Below are 24,718 nucleotides of genomic sequence, written 5' to 3'. Positions count from 1 at the left end.
TGTGTGTGTGTGTGCGCGCGCAGTAGATACTCAATATTCAATGACTTGGATTGTGGGCATAAAAAACTTGATCGGGACAGCCGTACCATACATTTTAATTGCAAACTTAATTAATTCAATTTAAATTAAAAGGCATTCTCAATTCAGTGCTGAATTGAATCTTAAATGGGATCTACCAGGTCAGTGTTTTTTTTTTTTTTTTTTTTTGTTAGTTGTAGTACGAAGTATTAGCCTATACTTTAGAATCCTCCTTATCCTTAAATGTTTTTAGAATGATCTTGCAGAAATACCATTCATTCAGAGGGGAAAACACAGAGCAAGTTTCAACTAGATGAGTTGAAAACTTTGGGTGAGAACATGTCTGTCTGTTTTGCTGGAGATCTTATCACTCCTTTGTTTCTCGCCTGTCGCGCGCTCTCTCTCTCTCTCTCCAGCTTTTTCAGATTGTGTGAGGGAGGCTGTGCTGTTTGGGAATTTACATGTGTTTGAAAAAGGTGTATGTGTAGGTGCTAGTTGGTGGTTTCTGTGAAGTTATATATGACGTGGGTGTGACTTGTGTTAAAGTAGCCAATTTTAACCTAACAAAGAGTTCATGGTAAAATAAACAGAACTTACAGGTGCTGCTTTTCTTGTTTTATAGATGCTGCATTCATTCCAGTGCAGTTCAGTTCAGTTTATTCATTATTTATTCATTCATTCATTTTTATATATGTATACACACACACACACACACACACACACGTATGTACATGTATATGAATATGTGTGTGTGTGTGTGTGTGTGTGTGTGTGTATATGAAGAGTTCAGATGCAAAAGCCTCTAAGTGCCATCTGAAATTTTCTTCTAGAATGATCATTTTTATCAAGTTCAGTATATTTAAGTTCAGTAATTTCACTTAAATGGCAATGAAAATTACCTATTAATTGTCATTTAAGTGAAATGACTGAACTTAAATATACGAGCTTGATAAAAATTATCATTCTAGATGAAAATTTCAGATGGCACTTAGAGGCTTTTACATCTGAACTCTTCATATATATATATATATATATACATATATACATATATATATATATATATATATATATATATATACACATATATATATATATATATATATATATATATATATATATACATATATATATATATATATATATATATATATATATATATATATATATATATATATATATATATATATACATATACATATACACACACACACACACACACACACACACACACACACACACACACACACACACACACACACACACACACATATACACACACGCCCCTACATACATATACACACACGCACTACTGGTCAAAAGTTTTAGATCGGTAAGATTTTTTATGTTTTTAAAAGAAGTCTCTTCTGCTCACCAAGGCTGCATTTATTTGATAAAAAAAAAATATATATATATATTATTGTGAAATATTATGACAATTTAAAATGACTATTTTCTATTTTAATATATTTTAAAATGTAATTTATTCCTCAGATGAAAGCTGAATTTTCAACATCATTACTCCAGTCTTCAGTGTCACATGACCCTTCAGAAATCATTCTAATATGATGATTTTATGCTAAAAAAAAACATTCATTATTATTTTCAATGTTGAAAACAGTTGTGTACAATTTTTTTTCAAAATTCTTTGATGAATAGAAAGTTCAAAAGAACAGCATTTATTTAAAATAGAATATTTTCTAACATTATAAATGTCTTTACTGTAACTTTTGATCAGTTTAACTCATCCTTGATGAATAAAAGTATTGATTTATTTTATTTCTTTCCCCCAAAAATAAAATAAAAATTCTTACTGACCCCAAACTTTAGAAGGGTAGTGTTTAATGTTATAAAAGCTTTCCATTTCAGATAAATGCTGTTCTCTTGTGCCTAATGACTGTCATAGTCTCACAGACTGGTTATTTTTTAAACAGATCAGTAAAATGTTAGTGCTTCAGCCCTGACAGTTGTACCTAACACTGCATAGATAACGTTACGCATCACGGACAAGCCTACGTTTACCGGAAAAAAGTTTTTCATGACCATTAGCTGTAACATCAATCTGTCAATGAACTAACGTATACATCAGTAAACACATAGCGCTCGTATCTCACTACTCTACCCTGCCAGTATTTATATATGAATGAATGAAAGACTAACTGAACTGGAATGAATGCAGCATCTATAAAACAAGAAAAGCAGCACTGCTTGGTAGATAAGTTCTATCACTATGGTAGATATATTTGCACCTCTAAGAGTGATAAAATGTGTAAATACAGAGACAAATCAATGGGCTTGTTTACACCTGGTCATTCATGCATTGTCTCTGATCAAATAGCTATCTGATGGTGAAAACACCAGGTGTAAATGCCTACCAAAACGCTTTTGAGACAGATTTATATCAGATTGCTTAAACCACTTCAGGAGGTGGTCTGAGACGCGTTCCAAACGAAACTGTTAACTGAAAGTGTAAATGCATCTGGTTGTTGAAACGGCATATGTAAATTTTACTCATCCCAAAATGTTAAAAAATAAACATGTGAGAGCGTGTTATAGGCTATATAAGATGTTCTAGCCAGATATGACAGCGCTACTGCAACATGCATCGCCACAGATAAGTAGTCGAGTATCTCTTCAGCAAGCCAAATCGCAAACTGACACAAATTAAACAAAGTCACAGATGTTCAACACAGAGTCATCTTTATAATGAGACTAAATGATCTTGCCAGTGCTGATGCCGCTCTCTCCCCCATTGCGGTCTTTGATTTTGAAATTAGCTGATGATAAATAAAATACTGCTCATATCTGTTGCTGTCGTTGACGTGAACTTTGCGTGTAACTAGAACTGTTTTACCAAATCAGATATCCAGGTGATATCCAGTGACCAGGCCCAATGCTCTCTGAGAAATGACTTGTTAAGGGTACAAGACAACGTCCATCAGGTTCCAAATAAACAGAAAATTACCTTTTCCTTTGTGCAGTGTTTTTATTCACTGGATTATTAAAAAAAAAAAGGCTTTACCATATGATTATTTAATATATTCATTTAAGTATTTTCATTTAATTTCCAGGATTTCTTGATGTTTTGATGATATATTGTGACTGAGGAATAAAATTACTTATACCATGGTGTAAGATTTTGGTCATACAACCCACCTATATTCATTCATATCAACAAGATTATTTGTGATTTTATTTTCATTTTAATTTTTTATCAGGTGAAAAAAGAGGAGCCAAAGTCCAAAGAGGAGCCAAAGGAGGCTAAAGAAGTAAAGGAGGCTAAAGAAGTGAAGGAGGCAAAGGATGAGACTCCATTACAGCGGCGACCATCAAATAATGTAGCAAGCCTGGTTCAGAGGATCAGTACCTACGGCATCCCGACCGGAGGACTCGGCTTACAACCCCATTCTCAACCCCGTGCCTCAAAAAAGAGTGCGTTTCTATTTTAATTTCAAATTTCTTTAACTTAAAGATGCTGTAAACTATTTTGTTCAGAATACCAAACATAAAATGTTCATACTACCTGTCTCTGTGAATGCTCTAGACAATGAACAGCAAAAAAGAAGGCCCACACTTCATAAAATGTATCCAATCAGAAACGCTCTCTACCTTTAAATCATTTTGGACGTATTTGAGTTTGCTGGCGTCGGGTTGACTGACATGTCTATGGAGGAAGGCCACATGGTCAATGTATTGGGGTGGTCTAATTCAGTCTAGTGGAAATTAGCGTCATGGCTTACAGCATTTTTTATGTTAATTAGCTATTGGTGTCATTGTTTAATAGCTTTTTTTATCATTAATTTGTCACCGTTGGCTGATATGATTTTTATATCATTTACCGCATATGGTAAATTCTTTCGTTACTAAATGTTTCTGGTGTTTGTTTGACTGGAATTAGAGTTTAGCACAAAAAGAGTTTAGCAGATAACAGCTTTGGCCTGTAGTGGGCAGCAATAGCTTTCCTTTTGGCTCATGAAGCCTGTTTTCATTTCCTCTGTCTGAGACTTGAGTGTACGGCTGTCTCAGATTTTAGAGGAAGTCCACTTGATCCTCTCCAGCTGCAAAGGAACATTATCACAGAACACAGCGAGTGTGATGCCATCCTACATTCAAGGCTTCTGCTGAACAAATCATCTAAAACGGTGATAACAGTGGAATGTAGTTGCGCGTCGCTTCCTCTCTTCCTCTGTGCAGGTACATCGCATTGTACCCTTGAGGAATTATTGGATATTTTGTTTAGTTTTTGCCCAATGTAGCAAAGATAGTGTTCAGACGGGCCCTCTTCTAAACGGTTCTGTGGTGCATTAGTATAATTAGATAGTAATACCATGATAATGAATGATGACTATGTTCACATACTACAGTATTTACATAATACTCCAAAGGACACTTCTGTTCAAAAGTTTGTGTTAGTAAGAATTTTCTAAAAAATGTATACTTTTATTCAGCAAGAATGCATTAAATTGATCAAAAGTGACCGAAAAGACATTTGTAATGTTACAAAAAATAACTATGAAATAACTTACTTTTCATCAAATGTATCACTTTCTTAAGACTAATTCGGCAAATTGTCATTCAGACGTCACAGGAATATGTAAAAATATGTAGTTTTACTCATCAATAGTTAGCAACATACACACTACTGTTCAAAAGTTTGAAGTCGGTACGATTTTTAAAAGAAGTCTCTTATGCTCAGCAAGGCTGCATTTCTTTGATCAAAAATATAGTAAAAACTGTAATATTGTGAAAAATGATTGCAATTCAAAATGACTATTTATTTTATTTTAATATATTCTAAAATGTAATTTATTCCTGTGATGTCAAAGCTGAGTTTTCAGCAGCCATCACTCCAGTTTTCAGTGTCACACGATCCTTCAGAAATCATTCTAATATGCTGATTTGAAACATTTCTTATTATTATAAATGTTGAAAACAGATTTACTGCCTAATATTTTTCTGCAAACCATGAGATTTTTTTTTTCAAGATTCTTTGAGAAAGTTTATTGGACCCCCCACACACTATTTTTTTCCATTATAAATGTCTTTACTGTCTATACATCCTTGCTAAATAAATGCATTAAAAAAAAAAAAAAAATCTTACTGATAATTGTTGCATAAGTGCACCCTTTTCACAGCTAGTGACCGTTAATGTTTCTTAATTTGGCATGTAATAGACCTTAGTCAGGTTAGACACCATGTTGACTTAGCACTGATGGAACAGAGCTGTGAGGGACAAGCCTTACAGTCTTTACAGTGGCAAGCACTGTATAAAGCTCTTAGATCTTGTAATTGTCACAACTCTAAACTTTCAAAACTGATTTGTAGAGTTTTGGTCTACTGATTTTTGTTTTCTGAAAGAGGTTTCGTCAGCCGAACAATCGGTATGTTGTTAAACAACAGTAGGCCTATAGTTCATTGTGCGCACTGTAATTCTCCCCCTTACAGCGTTTCTTTTTAAAGGGCACATGAATCATCTCAAGGAGAGGGTGTGGTGTTTATGTTTGAGAGTGTACATGTGTGCATTCAGGTTCAATAAAGACTCTTCTTGATTTGGTTGGTTGTCACTCATTGAGCCCTCTTCAGGTAGCTAGGGGAAATGTATCCCTTGCATGTCTACTGTTATTGGCTGAGCATGTCAGGCCAGATCCATAGTGACTTAATGTGTTTTCATTACAGAGCCCAAGAAGCGTCAGTGCAGGGTCCTGTTTGAATATGTGCCTCTGAATGAAGACGAGCTGGAACTGAAGGTTGGAGATATCATTGACATCACCGAGGAGGTCAGCAGCGTCTGTCTTTTGTGTATATTCTCTGTTTATAAAAAATCACACACTGTACATGTGGTTTGAGATATGATGATACTGAAAATGTTCCTTAATTTTAATTTCTCACAAATTGAGCATCATTTGCTTGTATTTCATTTACCCATTTGCTCAGCTTTTTCTCATGGGGTAATAATAAAATGTAGTATATTTATAGTTTTAATAAAAGTTTCTCCCCAAACATTCTTTTATTCATTCATATCAGTGGATCTCAACCAGTGGGTTTTGAAAAAGTCAAAGGTCTATTCTGATAGGCTGGCAGATGTCTAGAATTTATTTTATTAAATGCAAACAAAACAACGTAAGTAACCATATCATTGTGCATAGTTAGTAAATTAATCAAATAAATGGGCTTACATAGGGTAAATGCTTCACTTTAGGGATGCACGATTTTCCTGGTTAAAATTGCGATTTACAAATTTTTTCCTAATGAAAAAATATAATATACTATAATAATAATATAATATACATTACTCCAGTCTTCAGTGTAACATGATCCTTCAGAAATCATTCTAATATGCTGATTTATTATCAATGTTGGAAACCGTTGTGCTGCTTAATATTTTTTTTATAACCTGTGATACTTTTTTCAGTATTCTTTGATGAATAAAAAGTCAAGTCAAGTATTTTTGTATAGCGCTTTTCACAATACAGATTTTATCAAAGCAGCTTCACAGTATTAAATTAAAATAATACAACAAGGTTTGTTTCTAGTGGAATTTATTGATTGATAAAATCAAATTAAATATCCCCAAAAAGTAAAAAAAAAAGAACAGCATTTATTTAAAATAGAAATCTTTTGCAACAATATTGCCCACCGTTCAAAAGCTTGGGGTCAGTAAAACAAATTTCTTTCTTTTTTGAAAGAAATTAATCATTTTATTCAGCAAGTATGTATTAAATTGAAAAGTGATAGTAAAGATTTATAATGTAGAAAATATTTCTATTTTAAATAAATGCTGTTCTTTTTAACTTTTTATTCATCAATTAATCCTGAAAAAAGTACCACAGGTTCCAAAAAATATTAAGCAGCACAACAGTTTCCAACATTGATAATAACTAAGTATCAAATCAGCATATTATAATGATTTGTAAAGGATCATGTGACACTGGAGTAATGGCTGATGAAAATTCAGCTTTAAATTGCATCACAGGAATAAATTATATTTTAAAGTATATTAAAATAGAAAACCATTGTTTTAAATTGTAATAATATTTCAAAATATTACAGTTTTTTCCCCCTGGATTTTTTATTAAAAAAAGCAGGCTTGATGAGCAAAAGAAACTTCTTTCAAAAACATAAAATATATGTGTGTGTATATATATATATATACCCGATTGGTTGTGCTTGTTTATAGGACTGCACAATTTGACCCAACACTTGCTTTTATATTATATTATATTAAATATTATATTATTATATTAATGACTAATAATTATTATTATTATGGTTATTATTGTTGCTAAATAGAAATATTAAACAAAATAATAAATATTACTATTGTAATAATTTGCCTTGTAATAATTATGCCTCAAAGTAATATAACTTATGACATTCCAGGAAATCCCTAATGTGGACAAAGGCATCCTGTTATCGCTGTAGCTGAATAAAAAGAAGATAGAAAGCATTGACTGATTAATAAAGTCAGTTGATAATAAAATTATCTTTGTTTTATTTTCAGTTTTTTTTTTTTTTACATTGTACTTTAAGCCTGGCTACATTTAATGTGAGCCCATTTGTATTTTATGCATTTTTTGGGACTTTGCAGGGTGATGATAATGAATTTCAATTGAGGAATTAAACAAATTGTGCTTTATATAATTTTGCTGCTGTGTTGGTTTGTCACTTGATGTTCAATGTGAAATCTGGGTCCTAAAGTGAAACCAGTTGAAACTCACTGTTGAAATTGAGTGTTTTGACAGTTCCTGTATTAAGTGCTGACTGTGAGTGATTTTTAGGTTGAGGAGGGCTGGTGGAGCGGAAGCATGAATGGGAAGTCTGGACTTTTTCCTTCCAATTTTGTCAAAGAAGTTGACTCAACTGAAGACACCGAGACCAACGATGTTACAGAGGAGCCAGGTACTGCTCAGCTAATCATGTGATGCATTTTCAGGGAGGACATGTCCTTACAAGAAAACACTCAATAGAAACCTTTGTTGTTGTGTGTGTGTGTGTGTGTGTGTGTGTGTGTGTGTGTGTGTGTGTGTGTGTGTGTGTGTGTGTGTGTGTGTGTGTGTGTGTGTGTGTGTGTGTGTGTGTGTGTGTGTGTGTGTTTTTTGAGATGTTTAGACCTAGTCAAGGCATCTGCAGTCAGCATAACTTTTTGTTCTTGATTTTTGTTTTGAGGCAGTATATAGGCCAACTGAAGCCGTCTGACAGTTAGACTGTTCGATGGGGTTAGTGAGAATATTTTTGAAAAAGTAATACTTTTATTCAGCAAGGATTCAATAAATAGATCAAAAGTGACAGTTAAGACATTTATAATGTTACAAAATATTTATATTTCAATCAAATGCTGTTTTTTTATTAGCTTTATATTCATCAAAGAATCCAAAAAAATAAAAATAATCACGGATCCGCAATATTGATTATAATAAGAAATGCTTTCATTTTTCTTGAGCACCAAATCAGCATATTAGGATGATTTCTGATGTGACACTGAAGACTGGAGTAATGATGCTGAAAATTCAGCTTTGGATCACAGGAATAAATTACATTTTAAAATATAAAATCAAAAACAGTTGGTTTAAATTACTATAATATTCAACCAAATTTAGCTGTTTAGTGAAAATTCCCTCTTACTGGTTGCGTAGTTTATTGTAAAACGGATAATAGGAGGATTAAAAATATAAACTGGGTACTATTCGACTGATCCTGTGATCTTAACATGAGCCATATTACTTTTTTTTTTTTACTTTGTGCACCTTTGGGCAGCTCACCCAAAAATAAAAGTGACAGCAATAATGTCATAATTTACTTACTCTTGTTGATACACATCTGTATGATTTTCTTTCTTCTGTGCAACCCAAAAGGAGAAATTCAAATTTTACGGGTTGTTCTTTACCACTCAATTACAATGAATGGACACTGAGGGATTCAAACTTAAAAGTAAAAGTAGTCCATATGACTTGTGTGTTGTATTCCAAGTCTTCTGATTTAATACAATATCTTTATATGAGCAACTGACCGAACAGTCTGTCTGAACAAATGATTCAGGTTAGTTTTACAGTCTTGATCAGATCAGTTCATTGAAAAGATCAGACTCGTAAGAACAATTCATTCATTTTCAGTTCTGTCGTCTCATTTTTTGTGAACTCATCCTTTAAATAATATCAGTTATTTTATCAGTGTTTACTTCACAAGTGACATCATAACTTTGTAATGCTTGTTGTGGCAGTACTCATACAGAGGTGTGTGTTCACAGATAACACAGATGGACCGTCTAGCCCCACTTCCCCTCACCCAGGCAACGGGGTCATGGCCCAACCGAAGAAGATTATAGGCATTGGCTTTGGCGACATATTCAAAGAGGGCTCTGTAAAACTGAGAGTCTCCCAAAGAGGAAATGTAAACGAAGAAAAGAAAGAAAAAGTAAGTGTTGTTCTGTGCCTGACAAAGTATTTCCTTCCTGTTAACTGCAGGACCTCTTCCGATCCCAATAATTGCATCAAAGTAAACTTTTATTATTGCGATTTTCACTATCAAAATGGATAGGGCTGTGCAATTAATTGAATTTCGATTTTGGCTCCCAACGATCACCAAAATAGTACAATCAAGTAAAAATGATTATTTTGCCATGTTCTGTTTTGCAAGAACACTGTTATTTTGTCTTGTGCTCTGAATGACACGCGCACATCCGCCCTTCCCGAAGCCATAAACTCTCTCAGCTTGAATGTTTAAACTGATAAGACATAAAAAAAAGAAGTGAAAATGATCAACTTTAGTTACGATGCAATGCTGGCCCGATTGTGCAAGTGACAATTCCGTCAAAAAAGTGTAGTTTCGACACTTGTGTAGTTTTTCGAATACTAAAACTCTCATTAGTATTTAGTATTAGTAGACTGTATGCTTAATATCTGCTGACTGTTTATTGTGATGCTCCTCCAGCAGACATACTACTGACTATAAGTAACTTATTCTAACCCTAACCCTACCAGTCTACTAATACTGTGTGTTAAAAATGTGTTAATGTGTTAAAGAGACCCAATTTTTTATATTCAGGAGCAATGCGATCGTGGCCTCCCTTTTTTCTTCTGATGCCCTATGGCTTTCCAGTTTCTACCTTTCACACTTTCTGTCTTAATCTTTCACTATCTGTCCTTTATTGTCTGTCTTTCTACCGTTGTATCTGTTTATCTCAGGCAAGAAAACTAACCCTGTGACGTCACAGGTTGTAGTACAGCAAGATGCACTACAATTTGCTAGCCATAGCAAAACATCATCTTTTTCTTTTAAATGGTTAAATTTATTGTCTTTGTTATATAATTTTGAATTAGAGTGGAAATCCATTTACTAAATAATGCTAACTTGACTTACTGCTTCATTTCCACAAAATAGTGCCATATAAAATTATATCATTGTCTTGCCAATGTATGAAAATGTGTTCTGCCCATTCCCATAGCCATAAGCAATGGAGCAATGAAGGGTAATTACATGTCTAACTGCTATACAAGTTTTTCCAGTGATTGCTCAAGACATTACATATAGGCAGACAGTCTCATGGTGAGACCTTCCTTTTTAGGCATTATGCCTCTATTTTTGGACTTCATTATTTTGGGTGGCTGATTTTTTAAGCATACTGGCATGCACTAGTTCTCTTATTATCGTTTGTCTGAGAGCGGTATATCCCTGTCTGGCCTTTTGTTACATCTGCAAATAGCTGGAATGCAATACACTTTTTTTTCTAGAAGTGAAAAGTGCATTTTGTTAAAGGAATAGTTAACCCTAAAATGAAAATTTCATAATTTACTCACCCTGGTGTTGTTCTAATGCCATATGTCAACATTTATCGCTCACACTCATTAATATAATGGGAGTAGACAGAGAACAGCATCATGGTTTAAAAAAAAAAAGAATTAAAAGCATCACAGAATGATCCAATGCAATATGTTGTATAATCAGGGGGTATACAATGGGGTTTGGTTAAAAAAAAAAAATTGAATGTATTAGGATATAATGAAAGTCTATTTTCTTTGAAATGATATATATTTTGAAAAGTGCTATAAGATATAAATCTAAATTGATTTGAAAATGTTTCTCTCATATTCTGATATTGAGTATAAAAATGTTTTGTAGAAAACAAGATGCAAAGTATTTTCCAGATAATGTTTTAGTAATGTGTTCAAATATTTATTTATTTTTATTATAAAATTTTTGTGTATATAATATTTTTTTCTTCATAATTTCATACTTTTTATTTTTCTGCACACATTATAAGTAGATCTATATAAATTAATAGCTGCCTTTATATTTGAGGGTCCTTTGCATTCAAAAGTTTTGAAACCCCTAATATAAATAACGATTAGTTACATTTCTCGCTGAATTTTCTGTTTCACTTAGGAATAATTCTATTCAGAAGATAAAATGTTTTTGAAAGAACTCTCTTATGCTCACCCAGGCTACATTTATTTGATAAAAAAAAATACTGCAATATGATAAAATATTGCAATGTAAAATGGCTGTTTTCTATTTTAATATATTTTAAAATATAATTTAATCCTGTGATGGCAAAGCTGATTTTTCAGCTTCATTACTCCAGTCTTCAGTGTCACATGATCCATCACAAATCATTCTGATATGCTGCTCAAGAAACATTTCTTTGTATTATGTTGAAAACAGCTGTAATGCATAATATTTTATATTCTGGATTCTTTGATGAATTGAAAGTTCAAAGGAACTGCATTTATTTGAAATATTTTAGACATGTATAATGTTATAAAATATTTCTGTCACTTTTGATCAATTTGTTACATCATTGCTAACTACAAGTATTCTTTTTTTTGTTTGTTTTTTTTTGTACTGATCCCAAACTTTTGAACGGTAGTGTACATCATATTTAAGTTGTTAATAGGGCTGGGAAAAAATTTATCGCGATTAATCGCATCCAAAATAAAAGTTTGTGTTTGCATATTATATGTGTGTGTACTGTGTATAATTATTTTGTATATATAAATACACACATATGCATGTATTTATTTTAGAAATATTTGCATGTATATACTGTATATACATTTATACATAATTTATATTATATATAAATATAAATAATTTATATATAAATAAATAAAAATCTTAAATATATACATGCATATGTGTGTATTAATATATACAAAATAAAAATCTTAAATATATACATGCATATGTGTGTATTAATATATACAAAATAATTATACACAGTATACACACATATATTATGCAAACACAAACTTTTATTTTGGATGCGATTAATCGCGATTAATTTTTTCCCAGCCCTAGTTGTTAAATGTGCCACAAATTACCTTCCATTTTATTTTTAAGTAATTTAGTTCTGTTTACAGCATTAATGCATTTAACTAGGGATGTCCCGATCAGGTTTTTTTGCCCTCGAGTCCGAGTCCGAGTCATTTGATTTTGAGTATCTACCGATACCGAGTCCCGATCCGATACTTCTATAATACATACAAAAAGAATAAAGAAGAGCGAAAAACAGATCCAGGATGTTCCTTATTTTTTATTTAATTCACCTTATTTTAACATTCAACTCTGTTAACAAACAGAGCACTTCTGTGAGGTAGCTTGAACAATCAAGTAATAAATAACATAAATTCTTCACTTTTGGACTTTAGTGCAACAGTAAATATAAAAAAGTCTAATATATAAACAAATAGTACCTCACCTTAAAATACCCAGCAGGCATGTAAACAAATAAAAAAATAAAAGTGCCACAGTTTTTGCAAAGCCAGTAATGTGCTTTTAGGAACTGCACTCCTAACTCTTACGCCGGTTTCACACTGCTACTGCAGCACGCGTTAGCAGAGCGTGCAGCGCGTATTTTTTTCGGCGCCCATGTTAACAGATTAGAGCATTCACACCGCACGCAGAGGCGGCGCGGCAGCGCGTAGCAGGAGCAGAGCAGAAGCAGCAGTGCCGCGATCCTTTCGGCGCCGAGTCTATTTTTGCTGCGCCGCTTACGCTGAATTAAAGTGACAATGCATTGATCATGGCCAAAATACACTGCAGTTTTATCCAAAAAGTCCATTGATGATATCTATTGTTTTAAACAGTCGATCAAATGACCAACAGCAATTTCAAAAGAAAACAAATGTCCAAAAACAAACTTGATGCCAGAACAATAAAAACAAAGATGAACCAAAATTTATATAAATGAAATTATTATTAAATAAGCTTCTTGACAAGTCTTTTCTCTTAAATGTATTTGAAAATGAAATAAAGCAATGCCAACTTATCCATTATAGAGTACTCAGTCTGTACACAACCCGCGGTTCAGCCGCGCGTGACAAACGCTGCCAGTGTGAAAGCAAAACGCGCGTGTCCTGCTCCTGCTCACCATACGCACTGCTCCTGCGCTGCTTACGCTCTGCTAACGCATGCAGTGTGAAACCGGCGTAACTCTGTGCCACCACATAACTATAGATGTGTTAAAAAATAATGAGAATATATATACATATATATCCCGAGTCCTGATCGGGAGGTAACGTCCGATTCCGATCGAGTCTGAAACCACGTGATCGGGCCCGATTTCCGATCACGTGATCGGATCGGGACATCCCTACATTTAACCAATACTTCCTCTTTCCCTTTTTATCACATTTTGCATCCCATTATGTCATTCAGATTAGTTCTGAATGACTCACGTAGTAATAGTCGTAGTAATCTTCTACTACGTCTATTATCAAGAGCTCAGAGGTCATTTAAAACTCGCCATCATGTGATGTAAGGGTCAGAGGATTTACTAAATACCTGTAGGTTTCTTATTCACTATTTGCTTACTCACTAAAAAACAAACAAACAAACAAAAAAACATTGGGTTTTGTGTCCTTGCGCAGGTGCACTGCAAAATTCAAGACTAAATTTGCCATGCTTTCCCATTTACTCTGTACATATGTAACAGGCAACAGTGGTTGTTGTTTACCCAGCATTCCTTTCATCCAGGCATGGCTGATCTGTCTCAGTCTGTACCTTCCAGTGTGCAACTGCATGTGTTTGTGTGGCTGCCGTGTCAGTAAATCCATATGTGGTTCTGCTTCATTTTAGCCAATTCCATCATTACCATCTGCCACAAAACCCACCCCTTTGAGCTCTCCTGAACCCCCTAAAGGAGAAAAAGAGGCAGAGAGCAAAGGAAAAGGTGAGTTCATGGGGAGGTTGACATAAAGCTGTATATGATAATCAAAATAATGATAGGAGATTTATGGAAATGGACCAGACATGAATGCCTCAATCCGACTGCAGTGATTATGACTAGTTGACATGAGTTTTCCTCCTCTCGGGAAATAGAAGCTCAAATTATAGATTGGCTGTTTGACTATCTGTTTTTGAAAGTGCCTGTGCTTTATGAATATATAATGAGTTGCGAAGTGCATTTTCTTATGCAAACAACATCAGATCTCAAGGGGGAAGTAGGAATGCCAACAGATAGCTTTCACCAGCCATTATAGATCCCTTTGGGTGAAGTTTCTATATGCGCTGCCATTACTTTAAACATTAAATGATGTCTGTACAACACAAGCAGAGCAAATAACTTGGCAATGTGGCACTTCAGGCACTCCACAGCTTTTTACAACACCAGTTTTTAGTAAAGAGACTGCTGTAGGCACATAAGAAATCATTGTAACTCATGTCATGGGTATATTCCTTTATTTTTCTTGTCTTTCTGTAGTAAAAGAATACTGCAAGGCCACTTTCTCCTATGAAGCAACTAACCAAGATGAGTTGGATTTAAAGGACGGTGACATCATCCACGTACTGAGTAAGGTATGTAACAGACAGATAAAATGTCTTCTCAACCACAGGGATCTCTAAATAAACGACACATAATCAAGGAGCATTTTTAATGCAAAGCATCAACATTAGGAACATGGGTAAAAAAAAAAGGGAATAAACTCTTTTACTTTTAGTGTTAAGATATCATGGAGCAGTGTAAACCAGTTTGGGCAGAAGGGCTCCACCTTTTGCAAAGGCGTTCAAACCAGTTAATTCTGATCGCTTCATTTAGATCATGTACTGTATTTTAGTCTGGTGTGTGAGTTAGGGTTAGATTTGTGCAAACTATGCCAGAGAAGTATATTCAATGGTACATGTTAGAATTACATATTTATTCACTGTAATTATGAAGAATATTGATATGTTATGCATTGAAATCACCCTTGTTAATGGTTTAAAGGAAAAGTTCACACAAAGATGAAAATAGTCTAAACCTGTATGACCTATAATGCAATTTTTGCTATTACAGAGCCCTCAGATGGGGATTCTGATGTGAAATCATTCTACAGTGATCAGAGACTAAGCGTTTTGTAGTGTATATTGTGTGTGTTTGATGCTATCTGCTGACACTTTGAAAGTTTATATGAGAATGTAGCAGTTGTATATCATACTAATGACTTCTGTTCTGTTAGAAATCCGAGGATGTGTTTGCTTTATTTAAGTTAAGACACATGGAGACCGTTTCACACATTTACCTTTTGTTTGTCAAAGGCCTTGAGCAGGAAGCAGATCAGAGCTGGAAAATGTTTTATACATGACCACCATCTAGTGGCAAGGGATATATCTACATTTTCCATTCATAATGATGTGTATTTAAGCTTTTAAGACATATTGTTGAGTAGTATTTCATTAAATAATCCATTTATGTTCAGAGTGGTTGATGGTTTGATGTTTTAGGACACAGGAGAGCCAGGCTGGTGGAGAGGAGAGATCAACGGCAGAGAGGGAGTTTTCCCAGACAACTTTGTTGCTCTGCTTCCTGAGACAGACAAAGAGGTAAATTTACATTCATTGATGCTGTTATTTATGTCTACCTTAGGAGTCTTCATTATCCGGAAAGGAAATTGAACAACCCAGTGCAGACGTGCAATTTAAAGATTGCAGAAAGGAAAGTTATTACCTCAAAACTACCAGTCTACAGTTACGACTTTTAAAATAATCTCTAATCAAAAGCTATTATTTTCTTTGTTTATACAGACACTAACATCCAAAGGCTCCTTTAAAGTATCTCCTAAACAGGAAGCAGAGGAGGTAAGCAATGCATATTCTTTTGTTGGTAAATTGCTTATTGGAATACACTTCTTTTTTAAATGGAAAAACATGTAAGTTTTGCAGTCCTTTCACATATCAATTTGTTACATTTCATACATTTCAAAATACAGTTCCATTCAAAAGTTGGACACACCTTCTCATCCTTTGTGTTTACTATAATAAAATCATTAAATTCTTTAAAATATCTTTAAATTCTTAAAATATCTTTAAAATATCTTCTTTAAAATATCTACTTTTGTGTTCAACAGAAGAAAGAAACTTTTGAATTTTCATTTTGGGGTGAACTATCCCTTTTACTTCTGACTGGTGGTGTATATCGAGTGTCATCAAAAATATTGAGAGATTTTTTTTTTTTTTTTTTTTAGCCAAATCTCCTATCCCTGTTTTTCAATGAATCCCCTATACTAAACCTTTTGATCAAAGACTTTAAGAACAAAAATAAACAGCAGTCCAGACAATATCCGACGATATCAAATAACATGTGACTTTTTGTGATTCACTGTTGGGGATTTGAGCTTGAAAGAAGCATTTAAATCAATTGGAGCCACTTATCTTCACCATGTGTTTCACAAACACAGCTTCATTCTAGCTTCTGAAGCCCAAGGGTGCATGTTTAACCTCTTTTTGACGAACTGTGGAACAAAAGGCCCCATTTTTTATTGTGAGGAGCACATTATTTGTTCAAAGCACCAGCTACCATCACTAGAGAACAAACAGAGTTTTGTGCATGCAAAAGTTATGCACTGCCACATCCATTTTCTGGAGAAATTCTGTGAATCCCTCCACTGACTGGGGTCATGGTTTGATATGCTCTCGGCATAAGTGTTTTTCGTTCTTTTTTCTTAACATTTTCATTTTCAACCTGATTGGCCTGAATGATTGTCTTTGTGCTACTGCAGTGAGAATGTGATGAGCTGAAGCTCATGTGATGGCTTGTGGAGGTCAGCGAGCAGTTCATGAAGATGTGAAAGTGTTCATTCCTCCAACGGACTCTAGGCAGCCCATGATCAATCCTTTATCCTATAAGCATCCTCTCAGATGATAAGACGTGATCTCTGTATCAGGAAATAAGGGGACAGAGGGCATTTACACAAAGGCAGTTTCTGTACATTTTTGTTGACTCATATTATAGAGCATTCAAATAAACACAGTACGCACGCTGTGGTAATACCACAATATTGGGCATTTTAATCTATTGTTATTTGATCATTTATTAATAATGCATTTATATATTATAATTTTTTTTACAATTATTTTATGTTTCAGTAGTAGTTGTCTGCATTGCCTTATATTTAAATGACTATCATGGCAAGGCAACTCTTGGAAGAGTTTAGCATGGTAACTGAGATGGACAGTGTTAATGTATTTGTTGTTGGTGGAAAAGAGCTGCTACGCTCCAGCTGTTATTGCTCCTGATGCTGCTGCTACTGCAGAGCAAGTACTAGGGCTGCTCGTTTATGGCAAAAATCATAATCGTGATTATTTTGGTCAATATTGAAATCACGATTATTTAACACGAAAGTCTTATTTCATGATACAAGTAATTTTAAACGTCAGTTTACAGTTATTGATACTTCAGCAAAAACTAATACTAGGTTAATTAATGCAAGTAAAAATTATTCAAAACGGTTACAGAAGGCAAGTAAACAGTCAGCAATAAAATAAGAACAAAAAAACTAAGTACAAACAGTACTTTAGGTTTTTCACTTTCAGGAAGATGAACTCACAGTGGTATTCAGATAGAGTAATAGCCTACAAAAGAAATTGAATAACTAAATCAAATGAAAAATAACACTGCTGTATACATTAAATATAGACGAATCCTTATTATTTGTGAGTGAGTCATAAATGTTGTTGACTCATATTATAGAGCATTCAAATAAACACAGTACGCAAGCTGTGGTAATACCACAATATTGGGGATTTTAATCTATTGTTATTTTATCATTTATTAATAATGCATTTATATATTATAAAAAAACTGATATAACTGAGATGGACAATGTTAATGTATTTGTTGGCTGCTGTCACTTTAATAAGAGCTGCACGGATCCAATATACTGTTCCACACACAATTCAAACACTCTTTATCAAATGTTTACATTCACTTAAAGGAGAAGTTCACTTTCAAAAAAACTTTTGCTGATAATTTACTCACCCCCATGTCATCCAAGATGTCCATGTCTTTCTTTCTTCAGTCGCAAAGAAATTAAGGTTTTTGATGAAAACATTCCAGGATTTCCCCCCATGTAATGGATTCTATTGGGACCCAAACGGTAGAAGGTCCAAATGACAGTTTAAGTGCAGCTTCAAAGGGCTTTAAACGATACCAGACGATGAATAAGGGTCTTATCTAGCGAAACGATCGGTCATTTCCAAAATAAATAAAAAAGTTTAAGTTTTATAAGCACAAACGCTCGCCTTGCTCTGTTCTGTGATGCGCGTTCGTGACGTCACGTAATACGCAATTACGTTGAAAAGGTCACGCTTGACGTGTTTACAAATGTGCAGGAGGAGGACCATATACACATTTTCAAATGTATTTGTGTCAGTTTATCGTTTAAAATGCCCATTTCGTGTGCGTATCCTGGGTGTTTTAATATTAAAAAGCCAAAAAGAACATTTTCTTCAGGACAGAAATTTTTCAAGCGTGACCTTTTCAACGTAATTGCGTATTACGTGACGTCACGAACGCGCATCACAGAACAGAGCAAGGCGAACATTTGTGCTTATAAAACTTAAACTTTTTTATTTATTTTGGAAATGACCGATCGTTTCGCTAGATAAGACCCTTATTCATCATCTGGTATCGTTTAAAGCCCTTTGAAGCTGCACTTAAACTGTCATTTGGACCTTCTACCGTTTGGGTCCCAATAGAATCCATTACATGGGGGGAAATCCTGGAATGTTTTCATCAAAAACCTTAATTTCTTTGCGACTGAAGAAAGAAAGACATGGACATCTTGGATGACATGGGGGTGAGTAAATTATCAGCAAAAGTTTTTTTGAAAGTGAACTTCTCCTTTAAGGCTTAAACGACTGTGTTTGCAAAGATACTTTCCAAAACGGCATTTCGACATATTTGTGTGTTGGCTATTTGACCGTTTAGGCGCTTATCTGAAGCCCATGGTATACTTCGCCTATGCACGTGGTTCCGCCCAGTCTCGGAGCTCGAGCACAGGAGGCCATCTAGGGAACAGCGTCTCTTTCACGGCTTCATGCTCTTTTAATAACACCTTCTAATATCAAGCACGTCCCGCGGTTTAGCAACAGTAGACTGCATTTTACATCACTCACTTATTCGGCTGATTTGGATGTTAAATTTGACTTGGGGAGGAACGAAAGCACACCGCTTTGAAGGAAAGGAAAGTGCGCTGGACTGAATGCAGCAGCGGAACAATAATCATTTTACTTTGATTATCTTGTTTTCATAATTGTTGGATGCCGAAATTGAAATACGAGTAATCGCACTGCCCTAGCAAGTACAGAGCAGGCACGGCGTCATGGGTGGGCCTGACGGGCCTGGGCCCACCCACTTTTCAACAGGCCCACCCAAAAAAACAACAACAAAAAAAACGTAATATATTCAAATTTTGTCAAGAATTATAAAAAATCGTCAATAAGCTCATAATTTGTACTAAAATAGTCTAAATGTTTAGTTTTAAAAACAATTTAAAAAAGCTGGCTATGTCTATTTGGATGTTTCTGCGCAAGTTCAGCAGACAGTGGGGTTCGGGTTTGTTCCGATCAGAGCTCTTGAGTGGAGAGCGCATTTCTGAATATTCCGCTCCGCTCACTCATTCCGTAGCGTCGCTCGCTCAACCAAGAATGGCCTGCTGCTGGTTCGAAAATATGTGGAATAAGGGCTGCCTCCGACAAATTTTTTTTTTTTTTAGTCGACTAGTAGTTGTTAATTTAAGCCATTCATGGACAAATCGCCCCTTTATATTAATTTAATTACTTAGGCTGCTATCCTACAGGATAATAAGCGTTATGACCGCACGCATAAAGCTTGCCACAAAGAACCGGTTAAAGTAATTATGAATGTGTCTAAATTAGCAAGGAGACATTTAATTGTTTAGGAATAAACTGGTGTTTTCTGTGTCGCTGCAAAGATGAAGTTGACAATGCGAGAGAGAAATGCACATTTCATGGATTAGGCTACATAATCAGAGAGTAGGCCTAGCCTATTTATTTTGGTTTGAATATTTTCGTTTAAAAGTAGACATTTCAAGCTTTCTGTAATAGATAACCCATATTTCTCAAATCTGTGAGGCACAAGCTGAGTTTCGGCGCCCTCCAGTTCACGTGCAATGCAAGTGATCGTGCCGGCGCCTTATTACATTGTCTGCTGTATATGCTTGTATATGCTTCTTATTTATTAAATACGGAAAATTGATTGATAAAACATTTATCAAAATTAAGATACAATTTATACAAAACGAAAATCTTTTAAAAGGAGTTTTCTATAAAACAAAACTTAATGAAGTCGTCAAAATAATTTTTTACCAAAAACAGCGCTGTTGCTAGGAGGGCGCCAGCGCCTCTGCCTCGCGAGTGGATGATAGCTCTGAAGACGCCTAGCAATGATATACCTTTAGTGGTAGTATACCTTTAGTTAAGTTATACCTTAATAGTCTTCGTAGCGCGCTATGAGACAATGTTATTGGAAAATGCAGCCCAGTATGATGCGTATGATGCGTAATGGAGATTCCAAAGCGCTCTTCTTTGGTCAGAACCATGGAGAGCGATCGCGAATAGGTCTGTCCTATGCACCGAAACTTTTAACAATGCAACAAAATATTTAAAGAGCATCAAGCTATTAAAATCTATATTATGTATACGCACAGATAATATAACAGTAGGCTATATTAGTCAATAGTTTTGCAGTTTATATATCCAAGCAGTGATTGGATAACGTTTTTTTATTTTTTTTATTTAACGTTTTTAATTTAAGGCCCACCCACAATTGGTCTGGCCCATCCAAAACTGGAATCCTGGCGCCGTGCCTGGTACAGAGACTAGCATCTATGAAATTACCCGTAGCAGATCTATACAGGTTGAGCTGGGGAAGGCGGAGGTTTTCAGAGGAACCTTGAAAGCGCGTTGCAAACTGCTACAGCAAACACTGACCAACTATTTAAATGTTGAGCAGCAAGCTCATTGGCTACAGATGCAACAGGAACCAGTCAGCTTGTGCCGTGTAGTTAACAATGTAATTGTCAGCAGGTTTTGCCTTAGCCATCTAGAGTTTCATGATAGAACTTGGTATATATATTGCATAAATTGACTGGTTTACACACATCAGCCTCTGTGTTGAACTGGAATTTTATTTTATTTTTTATGAAATGCAAAAACATTTGAATAAACAGTTTTTTTTTGTAATTTTACACTTGAACAAAGAGTTCCAATCTGCAGGATTTGACTGCTTTTCTCTGTTTGCTGTGAGCGATTGAACATTAACCCCTCAGCCCTTGATTTCCAGGTATGTCTCTGATGTTGAGGGAGAGGAAATTGTTTTGCTTTTCTTTGGCACCAAACAGATTTCTTCATAGATAGGGTTGGTTAGAGACGGTCTAAGTCTAATTTCTTCTAAATTGTGAGCTGTTGAGGTTGCTTGAGCTTCCTGTGACGGTACTGTCACACTTCACTAAGATCTTACTTCAGTGCAATTACTGTAGTAAATTGGCATTTAAGCTGAATCTGATTTATGGAGAGGTGCCATCATTTGTTTTATTTGCTCCACATTTTTCTTTAGGTTTCCCCCCAATTTGACCAGTGAGACTTCTCTCTTTTTAGTTCAACATAAGTGTGACTGTTAAAGTGCCCCTATTGTGTTTTTTCGAATATTACCTATCATGCAGTGTGTAATATAGCTGTTTGTGAATGTAAAATGACTACAGTTTTAAAGATCAAAGTGCAGTTCAAATAAAAATATATTGTCTCCTAAAAGAAAGAATCGATTCTGAACTACCGAAACAAGTTGTCAACAATTCTAGTCTAACTTCCTGTTACATTGGCTTGCCAGCCTATGGTCTCCTTTGACCAAATTAGGTGATGTAAAATGTATGTTATGAGAAAATTACCCTGGACGCAAACTACGGAAGCCATTAACCGCAAGGTAAAAAAAAAAATTTTAAATCTAAAATTACGAGATTAAAGTCGAAATATTTGGAGAATAAAGTCGAAATATTTCGATATTATTTCTGTTCTCGGTGGATGTTCTTGACCCAGATGGCGTTGCCTATTGACCCCACCATCTGGGTCGAGATTGAGAACACTTCACTAATCCCCACGACACCCTACGTCAAATGGATCGTGCCAAAATCGTGTAATCTGAACCAGGCATAACAGTAACCGTACTGTCTCCCTCTTCACTGTAAATCCTTTCTGGATTCATTTTAAGTGCATCATTCTGTATCCAATCATTTGGCCGGATCCCCTGATTTCCTCAGATATAAAGCTGGCTACCTCCATCCAGTCTGAAAAGTGTTTGCCTGTAAAGTTTATTCCAACGCAGTATATTTTGTAACGTCCTAAAACAAATGGTAATGCCATGTTGGTAGATTAGCACCTGTAGAATTTCCTTTTGTTGAAAGCCCAGATAAAAGTAAAAAGCTACTATTATGTTTAGATCCATGTCCGAGGCAGTTCGACTTCACAAGCGAAATGTTCTCGAAATGTTTGGACTTTAATCTTGAAATGTTTAGACTTCATTCTCGAAACGCCACGACTTTATTCTTGTAATTTTAGGGGGATTTTTTTTTTTTTACAGATAATTATTATTATTAATATTTTATTTATTTTTTACGTTGTGGTTCAGGGCTTCCGTACAAAATTTGTAATCTTTAAAATTGCATAATAGGGGCACTTTAAGGTGAGCGGTCCAATTTAGTTGGCTTTTTTTTTTTTTTTTTTTTTTACAAATTCTTGTTCATTGTCTCTCTGAATTATTGGAAGGCCATTTCTTGCCCTGTGTTTTGAATCCCTCTTTATTCTTATAAACCAGATATCCATTCAGATGTTCCTTTCTTCTCCCTCATTGACCGTGTTTACTTAGTTATTACATGTTCCTGGTCTTATTGTGAACAATTCATCAATTCAAGTGTGGCAGAGCATTTGTATAATCATCTTAATCTGCATTCATGCATAAGTGAATGAACACCAGAATCATGTACATGACAGAGGTTATCATGCTGACCTTCTCATAAACGATACATATCTATGTCAGTTGCAAATGTTGATCTATGCCTATGTTGTTGTTTGAACTTTCACTTATGCTGTGATACAATAGAGGTGATTTATTATGGTAATCAGTGCAGCCGATTCATTGGCACTGAAAGTCATCAAATCCTCCATCAAAGAGGAGGCTGGGGGATTTCCAGCCTCAGCCATTTCATGTTTCAGTTCCTGCTGATTTTGGGTTGTTGGGCTTTTTAAGATCCTGTTTTAATTATGTTATGCCGCTAGGGGTTATGTTAACCTGACCTGTGAAAAGACTAGGGTTGGGAATCAGAAATCGATTCCAGTTCTAAAATCGGATACTCAAGGTCAGGAATCAGATATTTGTTATAAAATTAAAATTTCGATTACGCCTGTCAATTCCTGTGCGCGCAGTTTAATGTGGTTTTAAACCCTTCAAGCGCAAGACGACGCAGAAAAAAAAAACTAAATTCTGCACTCGCACTCAGTTTTCTGTGCTGGGCACATCTCATATAGTGGATGGATACTGAATTGAGTTCTTTTTCACAACTTCTTTGCGCGTTTTTCCTGTCAGTGACCTTCAAGATTCAAAATATGCTAGTTGATGTCCGATTATCTGCTACAGGCAGCTGACATGATTTGAAGGGCCTTGACAGTGGTACTTAAAGGGAACATGCCAATATTTCTGCGTTGGTGTGTGAGTGGATAATAACTGGTGGAAGATGTGGTCACAATAAGCTCTATTACATCCATTAAGGAAAAAAAACTTGAGAGTGAATTTTCATTTCATGCTGACTTTAATGACAGCAGCACTCAAGTTCTGTCCTTTGGATGAGACGTTAAACCGAGGACCTGACTCTCTGTGGTCATTAAAAATCCCAGGATGTCCTTCAGAAAAAGAGTTGGGGTTAAACCCCAGCATTCTGGCAAAAATTTGCCCATTGGCCTCTGTCCATCATGGTCTCCTAATCATCCCCATATATACTGATTGGCTTCATCACTCTGTCTCTCCTCCACCAGTAAGCAATGTGGGCGTTCTGGCGCAATATGGCTGCCGTCGCATCATCCAGGTGGATGCTGCACATTGGTGGTGGTTGAGGAGATTCCCCCCTTCCATATGTAAAGCGCTTTGAGCACCCAGAAAAGCCCTATATAAATGTAACAAATTAATATTATTATAAGTTCCATGAACTATTGTGTTTGGGTAAAACTATGTTCTCCAGCATAATTTGAGAATGATCCAAAGAGCATGTTGTGCTTCAATGGAAGCAAAGTCATGTGACAGTCTGTCAGTTCTCATTAGCAGTCACAAATTGATTTTCAATGCATTCTCATATTTTGTTGTTTCTCCACAGAAGCCAAAGAAGCCCCCACCACCATCCAAAACCACAGGTATGTCAAATTTTTAACATACCGTTTCACATCT

The 24,718-nt window shown here is 35.1% G+C and overlaps 1 protein-coding gene across 2 annotated transcripts in view; it reads left to right on the top strand.

Moving 5' to 3' along the window:
* cd2ap (CD2-associated protein) overlaps positions 1-24,718 on the top strand; it is a 65,078-nt gene that overhangs the window by 20,659 nt on the left and 19,701 nt on the right. The window contains exons 3-11 of one of the 2 annotated variants that reach the window (XM_084431903.1): positions 3,234-3,447; positions 5,692-5,792; positions 7,794-7,914; positions 9,260-9,426; positions 14,089-14,182; positions 14,714-14,808; positions 15,857-15,925; positions 16,015-16,068; positions 24,648-24,684. In XM_084431903.1, coding sequence (XP_084288029.1) covers positions 3,234-3,447; positions 5,692-5,792; positions 7,794-7,914; positions 9,260-9,426; positions 14,089-14,182; positions 14,714-14,808; positions 15,857-15,925; positions 16,015-16,068; positions 24,648-24,684 — 952 coding nt within the window. Of the gene's footprint in view, positions 1-3,233; positions 3,448-5,691; positions 5,793-7,793; positions 7,915-9,259; positions 9,427-14,088; positions 14,183-14,713; positions 14,809-15,714; positions 15,814-15,856; positions 15,926-16,014; positions 16,069-24,647; positions 24,685-24,718 lie in introns of both variants that reach the window. The other variant, XM_084431902.1, reaches the window with a different exon arrangement.

Source organism: Rutilus rutilus (genome assembly GCF_951802725.1).
Source record: "Rutilus rutilus genome assembly, chromosome: 15".
Lineage (NCBI taxonomy): Eukaryota > Metazoa > Chordata > Actinopteri > Cypriniformes > Leuciscidae > Rutilus > Rutilus rutilus.
This window is presented reverse-complemented; position numbering and strand designations above follow the sequence as displayed.